The following is an 8,733-nucleotide window of genomic DNA, read 5'->3' on the forward strand; positions in this document are numbered from 1 at the left end:
TACATATATTGGAACTTGCTCTTTTTGACTTATTTTAGTATTTAAAATAGCTGATTTTGTTCATTGAAACTACTACCCTTTTTTCTCAAGTACATATCCATTCAAATGGTCTGTGTCTGCACAAAGAACAGATCTGCATATCTTATCTAAGTCTCTATACACAAAGGCCAATACTTAGGTACTGAATGTTTCATTATTGGTGTTTTTTTCAGTCAACAAAACCAGCTATTTTAAATGCTTTTTCAAATACATTTAATACTCTGCAACTGGTTTAACAAACCATTGGGAACACATTGAGGGGGCATACAGTGTTCCTTTAAAGCCTGGGTAATGCTTAACATTTTCTTGCCGTTATCTACTATATATACTAGGTTTCTAATGTTAATAGCAGCTCATAATACATTCGATTTATAAAATTCTCTTATAGATGATCTTACACAACATGTCAGATTGAAACACGTAGAAGCCACTACTGGGAAGCAACCATTGTTGCAACTGTGTGAATTTTGTGGCCAAGCCGTCAAGCATTACAAAAGCCATCGAATATTTTGCAGGTACAGTTAAAGTGTTTTTTTTTGTTTTTTTTTAAATTGTATTTATTTATTTGTTTGGCAAGAACTGAGACACTCCATAAGGCTTTAAAGATCTGTACTACATTACACTACACTACACTACACTAAAAACGTTTAATAAAAACAAATGCTGACACATACCTCATCCCACTGTTTATTCTACTTGATTTCCTCATTAGGCCCACTTTTTTCCTTTTTCTCATGCGTAGCCATTACATGCTGTTACTGAGTTTTGTTTTACTGTTTTACAATAGGTCTGTGATTAACAACGTTAGTACTCATGGTGCACCACAATAGGCCAGGGTTAAAGTATATTCATGGTTGAACACATACAGATTAATCTGTCACTACTGAATTGCCCTGATGGACTTGAGTAGGTTTATCCTAAAATCCTGGCATGCTGACAGCTTCAAAATCACAGTCTTAAACTGACTGAACTTTCAAATAAAGTAATATATATAATAGTATAAGAACTTTCAAATAAAGTAATATATATAATAGTATAAGAACTTTCAAATAAAGTAATATATATAATAGTATAAGAACTTTCAAATAAAGTAATATATATAATAGTATAAGAACTTTCAAATAAAATAATATATATAATAGTTTAAGAACTTTCAAATAAAGTAATATATATAATAGTATAAGAACTTTCAAATAAAGTAATATATATAATAGTATAAGAACTTTCAAATAAAGTAATATATATATAATAGTATAAGAACTTTCAAATAAAGTAATATATATATAATAGTATAAGAACTTTCAAATAAAATAATATCTAAAATAGTATAAGAACTTTCAAATACAATAATATATAAAGACGTTGTAAGAGCTTTTAAAAGAAATAATATCTCAAATAGTTTAAGAACACTGTTTAAATGTTTTTTGTGTTAAAATTGTATAGTTTCACAAACACATGTTTTTTTATATCTGAATAATGAATTTTCTATACAACCGCAACACAGTTCGCTAACTCTTGCCAGTCATGAAAACAACACACTGTTTGTATTAAAGGGACAGTAAACACCTTGTAAATACAAGACACTTATGTTATCTTACAATAGAATAACGTTGGCCAAGTCTAGATATCGCTAGAATACATTAACACTTTGTTTGCTGCAGTTGTTTTTCAATAGCCAAACTCCATTGACCACTTGCCTTATTTGGAGGAGCTAATCTTGGCTTGCTTTTGCAGACAATAAAGTTAGCCACGTTTATAATGTTAGTATACAGTGCATTGTTTTGCAGTCTTTTATCTATTAAAGCCAATAAGGAAAATATATGTAGCAGGGTTTGCCATGAGAAGTCAGTGGGGTGCATTTTTAGAACTAAAATACGTGGAAAAGGGGCAAAATAAATAAGAAAATATATAGCTAAGTTGTTTTTACTTCGCATGAGGCAACAGCATAGCAAGTGGTTCCTTCTGCACTTCTTTACTCATCTTCAAAATACAAGTTTTATGAGCATTAGTGCTGCTGCTGTTTACAAACTAAAATAGTTTCACTTACTCTAGAATGCTCTAATTGTTTAAAAAGTGATCTCTGTGTCATTTTTAATCATAAAAAAATTGTGCTGATTTGTAACTTGTTTTTTTGCTATTTTTGCTCCTTCATGTAGTGGTGTAAAAAAATTTAAGTGTGACTTTTGTGTGCAATCGTTTCACCGTATTTCTGAATTAAAGCGGCATACATGGACTCATACTGGGGAACTTCCTTACCGTTGCAAAGTGAGTACTGAAGGGGCGCAAACTGTTTTTGAATATATAGAGCCTAATACTGGTTGTTTCTTTATTATGTACAATTCAGCGTAATGGCTTTGTTAAAAGTCAACAGTTTCTATTGAAAAAAATTACTTTTTTAATTGTTTAATTGCACATGTATGAAGCCATTAATAGTTTTAATAGAATTTACAGACGTGCCTGGTGACAATATATATTTTGTTCATATCACTTCAGTTATGTCATAGATGGGTGGTAACCAATGAAAAAGAGGCTTAATTGATAGAAGTTAATCTAGAATAACTTTATCAAGGTAACAAGTAAAGCAAATCTTAATTTAAAAAACACATGTTCTTTATTATTTAAAGCCGGGTTTAACAAATCTATCGGCTAGATTACGAGTCTTGCGTTAGGCTTAAAAAGCAGCGTTGGCCGGGCCCAACGTTGCTTTTTAACGCCTACTGGTATTACGAGTCTTGCAGGTACAGGTGTACCGCTCACTTTTTTGGCCAGACTCGGAAATACCGCAAATCCACTTACGTCAATTGCGTATCCTATATTTTCAATGGGACTTGCATAGCGCCGGTATTACGAGTCTGACAAAAAGTGAGCGGTAGACCCTCTCCTGTCAAGACTGGTACCGCATTTAAAAGTCATTAGTTTTACACTAAAACCCCGTAGCATAAAACTCTTAACTAAAGTGCTAAAAAGTACACTAACACCCATAAACTACCTATTAACCCCTAAACCGAGCCCCCCCCCCACATCGCAAGCACTAAAATAAAATTTTTAACCTCTAATCTGCCGAACCAGACAGCGCTGCCACTATAATAAATATATTAACCCCTAAACTGCCGCACTCCCGCCTCACAAACACTAGTTAAATATTATTAACCCCCTAATCTGCCGTCCCTAACATCGCAGACACCTACCTACATGTATTAACCCTAATCTGCCGCCCCCAACGTCGCCGCCACTATATCAAAGTTATTAACCTCTAAATCTAAGTCTAACCCTAACCCCCCCTAACTTAAATATAATTTAAATAAATCTAAATAAAATAACTATCATTAACTACATTATTCCTATTTAAAACTAAATACTTACCTGTAAAATAAATCCTAAAATAGCTACAATATAACTAATAATTACATTGTAGCTAGCTTAGGATTTATTATTATTTTACAGGCAAGTTTGCATTTATTTTAACTAGGTAGAATAGTTACTAAATAGTTATTAACTATTTAATAACTACCTAGTTAAAATAAATACAAAAGTCCCTGTAAAATAAAACCTAACCTAAGTTACACTAACACCTAACACTACTCTATAATTAAATAAATTAACTAAATTAAATACAATAAAATACAATTAAATTATCTAAAGTACAAAAAAAACAAACACTAAATTACAGAAAATAATAAACAAATTACAAGAATTTTAAACTAATTACACCTAATCTAATCCCCCTAAAAAAATTAAAAAAAGCCCCCCCAAAATAAAAAAAGCCCTACCCTACACTAAATTACAAATAGCCCTTAAAAGGGCCTTTTTTTGCGGGGCATTGCCCCAAAGTAATCAGCTCTTTTACCTGTAAAAAAAAAGTACATATCACCCACAAAACCCACCCAATCCCCCCTTAAAACGTCTTCACCCAAACGGGCCGAAGTCCTCAACGAAGCCGGGAGAAGTCTTCATCCAAGCCGGGCGAAGAGGTCCTCCAGACGGGCAGAAGTCTTCATTCAGACGGCATCTTCTATCTTCATCCATCCGGCGCGGAGCGGGTCCATCACAAGACATCCGACGCGGAGCATCCTCTTCATCCGACGGCTCTTCTGGAATGAAGGTTCCTTTAAATGACGTCATCCAAGATGGCGCCCCTTCAATTCCGATAATATAGTGGCGGCGACGTTGGGGGCGGCAGATTAGGGGTTAATAACTATAATGTAGGTGTCGGCGATGTTGGGGGCAGCAGATTAGGGGTTAATACATATAATGTAGGTGGCGGCGGTGTCCGGAGCGGCAGATTAGGGGTTAATAGTATAATGCAGGTGGCGGCGATGTCGGGGGCGGCAGATTAGGGGTTAATAAGTGTAAGATTAGGGGTATTTAGACTCAGGGTTCATGTTAGGGTGTTAGGTGTAGACATAAATGTATTTTCCCCATAGGAATCAATAGGGCTGCGTTAGGAGCTAAACGCTGCTTTTTTAGCTCCTAACGCCGGCTCTCCCCCATTGATTCCTATGGGGAAATCGTGCACGAGCACGTTTAGCCAGCTCACCACTAACGTAAGCAGCGCTGGTATTGAGGTGTGGAGCAAAATTTTGCTCTACGCTCACTTTTTTGCGGTTAACGCCGGGTTTGTAAAAACCCGTAATACCATCGCTGTCTGTGAGCGGTGAGCATAAACTGCTCGTTAGCACCGCATAGCCTCTAATGCAAAACTCGTAATATAGCCGTAAATATTTAAGAATATTTATGAGCAAGACATACATTTTGGAGCTAGACAGTATTTGTATATAGATATATGGAGAATTTCCTAAAATGTTAATAGCCAGGGGAAAACTTCTAGGAGCCAGTGGCTCTCTGGCTCCTGGGTTTGTCGATTCTGTCCACTAATTGCCTTTCGGTCTTGTTACTGGAGTAGTCCAGGCCATTTTTTTTTTTAAACTGCCATTGTTTTGCAGTATTATCTTATCTACTCTGTTGAGACCAATTGGAGACAGATAAGTAGCCAGAATTGTTATAGTGATGGCAAACTTTGTAAAAACAGGGGCCAGAATATTAAAAAACACCATCTGTACACTTTATCTTTTGTCAGCAGCAACCGGCCGCCCCTTCCATAATGCTGTTTTTTTTGTTTTTTTACAAAACTCTCTATGCCTGTCTAGCAGAGGCTGAGTGCGCAGAGCTACAACCTTCAATGGGACGGACGGCACAGCTTTCTATTGGCTGTACCGGCCTCCATATGTTTTGTAGAAAAAAGGACAGTATGGAAGTGGCGGCCTGCTGCTGCTGACATTACAGAAAAACGGAGGTAAAACAAATAGAAAATATCAAATGTACAGATGACGTTCTTTAATATTCTGGCCCCTGTTTTTACTAAGTTACCATCACTTTTTAATTCTGCAGTGTGCAAGTCCACTTTCCAGAATTGAAACATTGACTGTTTTCTGAGTTCAATTGCAGGAAAAGTGGAAAAATAAATAAAACTATATAAAAATAAAATTCTACTACTCAGAATTAGTACAATTTCATAGTGTTTTATGTTCCTTTTAATATAACGTATTATGCTTACTTTAGTGTTGATTGATCGTTCAGATTTTTTTTCCACTGAGGCCAAGCAAAAAAAAGGGTTTTGTTGCGTAATGGCTGGGACGGGGCTTGAGGGAATGCAGTTTTGGGGCTATAAATAAACAGTAAAACAAATGCTATCGGACCAAAGGGATTAATCAACAAACACTAAAGTGCATAGTAAATTATATTAAGTAAAATAATTTTCATTTTTAGTGCACCCTTAATTGTGCCAGTATTGAGAACAAGTGTATTCATCTCAGGTAGTAAGTCTCTTGTAATGCTATGGTGTAGTAAAATATGTACTTGTGTAACCATCTGTTTTTGTATTCCTAATACATGTTTATATGTCCAGAAGATAGATTATTGTTATAAGGCATACCTGTAAAATGCTAATGAGTACCTCTGTATTGTCATTTAGATATGTGGGAAGGGTTGCAGACACCCTAGTAATATGAAGAAGCACATTCGTACTGTGCATAAGGCAGATATGCGTGTTCAGATTAACCGCGAGCATGCCTCTCCCAGATTCTGCAAAAACAGAAGGCCTCCAGCAAGCCATGAAGACCAGATGCTACAGCAGGCTTTACCTGCTAACCTCTCCATGATGCAGACAGTTGCTGGTACTGCATCAGATGAAGGTGTCCAAAAAGTCTCATCAGTGTCTCCTGTGTCTCTTTCCTACATCTCCATCTCTGCTATTGGAGGGCACTCGGCCAATGATTTTACCTCTTATGACTCTCAGAATGTGTCCCCCGGAACAGTTAGGCCTATTTAAAAAAGTGAGGTTTTGATGTGTCAAACTTCAATTTACAGTATTGGAAATAATACATTGACCATGCCTGTTTTTCAGGAGAACAATACCTATAAAATGGATTTATTTTTTCCTGTAGCTGCTCCTTCTATAAAGTACCGTAGGCACCAAAGGGAAGCGCAGATCAGACAAAAAGAGATTGTACTTCTGTAGAGGGAAAGGTAGGTTCTTGGGAACACAAGCAAAACGTCTTTGAAAGTATAGTATGGCTATGGCCTTCAAGCTAAGAATATACTGACATTTTTAAGTTTTATTTACGTTCTATTTGCTGTACCTGGAAGAAATCACACTTAATGAAAGCCAAAACTGCTGCTGGGGGTGGGCCGATGAACACATATAACCTCCCCCCAATATTTACTATGGGTTTAATTTTTTTAGATTGTTCTACATCCGAACACATATAACCTCCCCCACAATATTTACTCTGTGTTTAATTTTTTTAGATTGTTCTACATCCGAAGATCCTTCCCTGTCTCTTGCAAAAGTTATAGCAGATTCCTAAAGTATGATAGAAATGTTGTCAAGCCAAGCCTCAAAGTATCAGTGAGGGTCTTCAAACAACCAAAATAAAAATGTGCCCTTTATTATCAAACAGATCAAAATTAAATTGATGTAATACCATATTGACTTGTAATTGACTTGTGTAATTCAGAACATAACTAAAGGAACAAATTGGAGAAATATTTTACAATTGAAAAGTTGTTTTTCCATTATTAAATTATTTGACAAAAGCAAACCAGCACCACAAGAAACATACACAAATGTTATTATCAGTATAATGTTACCTCAGTTAACAAGAACTGACTTCTGATGAAGCCACGTACTGGAGAAATGGCTTTGTCGCAAGATGGAATTTAATTTAGTGAGCTACACCCAGAATATTTGCTTAACTGTATAGCCACTTCATTTTAGAGAGAAAGTCAGAAATTTGACCAGATAACCTTTTTAATGAGCTGTATGTATTTCAGACATTTATATTAACTTATGGTTTTGAGTTTTAAGACTCTGAAGTGTTAACACCTGGAGGGAGTTGGACCAACCTATGTTTAGTTGAGCCCTTAAAAAGGTTACCGTTTTTGTTTCACGGAAGACCCTGTGTTAAGTGCAGGAGTTATGTATATATGATGAGCAGAGATTCTACATTTTTGTTATTCAGTCCTAATCATGTAGGCCTTAGAATCAATGTTAAATGGACATGAAGCCCTTTTTTTCTTTCATTATTCAGATAGAACATACAAATTTAAACAACATTTCAATTTACTTCTATTGTAAAATCTACTTTGTTCTCTTGATATCTTTTGTTAAAGGAGCAGCAATGTACTAGCTGTACACATTAGGTAAGCCAATGGCAAGAGGCATATATGTGCAGCCACCAATCAGCAGCTAGCTTCCAGTAGTGCTTTCCTGCTCCTAAGACTACCTAGGTATTCTTTATAACAAAGGATAGAAAAGATCCAAGAAAATTAGAAGTAAATTAGAAAGTTGTTTAAAATTGCATGAAACAGATTTTATATCCCCTTAACTGGTGACTTTATTTTTAAGCTTTATGTAAAATATCAATATTTTATTTTTACCTTGACATGAACTTGAAGTGTCATTGACATGAAAATATTATGCTCAGCTAACAAAATGTTCTGGTTTAAATGTATCGTAATTTTATTTTTATTTAAATTCACAGTGCACCAATGTTTCCAGCTACCAAAGGTTTGATATATAGGGGCTGAATTATCAAGCTCCGAATGGAGCTTGATGCCCCTTGTTTCCGACGAGCCTTCAGGCTCACCAGAAACAGAAGTTATGAAGCAGCGATCTAAAGACCGCTGCTCCATAACTTGTCCGTCTGCTCTGAGGCGGCGGACAGAAATCAACCCGATCGAATACGATTGGGTTGATTGACACCCCCTGCTAGCGGCCGATGGGCCGTAAATCTGCAGGGGGCGGTATTGCACAGCAGTTCTGGTGAACTGTTTGTGCAATGATAAATGGTGACAGTGTATGCTGTCAGCATTTATTGATGTGCAACGGACATGATACACTACATCGTGTCATGTCCACTCGCACTTTAATAAATATGCCCCAAAGTTATAATAGTGGAGCAGTTGTAAACAAGTGTAACAATATTTACCAAGGAAAATAACCAAATTATATACCACTTATACAAACACAATAAAGTGAATCAAATAAAATAAAAAAAAAAATGTTAGTGCACCAAAAAAAAAAAAAAATTATATGGTCTATATAAATCCACTGGTAAATCCTCTTGAGTAATACACATCCAGGTCCGGGGAAAAAAAAAAAAGAGAGAGAAAGGAGGAAACTCATTCTCTTGA

At 35.8% G+C, this 8,733-nt stretch overlaps 1 protein-coding gene across 2 annotated transcripts in view; it reads left to right on the plus strand.

The window, feature by feature from the left end:
- Window positions 1-7,101, plus strand: part of LOC128649450 (zinc finger and BTB domain-containing protein 17) — a 38,294-nt gene extending 31,193 nt beyond the window's left edge. Inside the window, exons 4-7 of one of the 2 annotated variants that reach the window (XR_008400675.1) lie at window positions 428-554; window positions 2,196-2,304; window positions 6,011-6,564; window positions 6,847-7,101. Coding sequence is in view for 1 of the 2 variants with exons in the window: in XM_053702722.1 (XP_053558697.1) it covers window positions 428-554; window positions 2,196-2,304; window positions 6,011-6,367 (593 nt within the window). In the remaining variant the exon portion in view is untranslated. Of the gene's footprint in view, window positions 1-427; window positions 555-2,195; window positions 2,305-6,010 lie in introns of both variants that reach the window. The other variant, XM_053702722.1, reaches the window with a different exon arrangement.
- Window positions 7,102-8,733: the final 1,632 nt, after the last annotated feature.

This window comes from Bombina bombina, chromosome 2 (genome assembly GCF_027579735.1).
Source record: "Bombina bombina isolate aBomBom1 chromosome 2, aBomBom1.pri, whole genome shotgun sequence".
Classification (NCBI taxonomy): domain Eukaryota; kingdom Metazoa; phylum Chordata; class Amphibia; order Anura; family Bombinatoridae; genus Bombina; species Bombina bombina.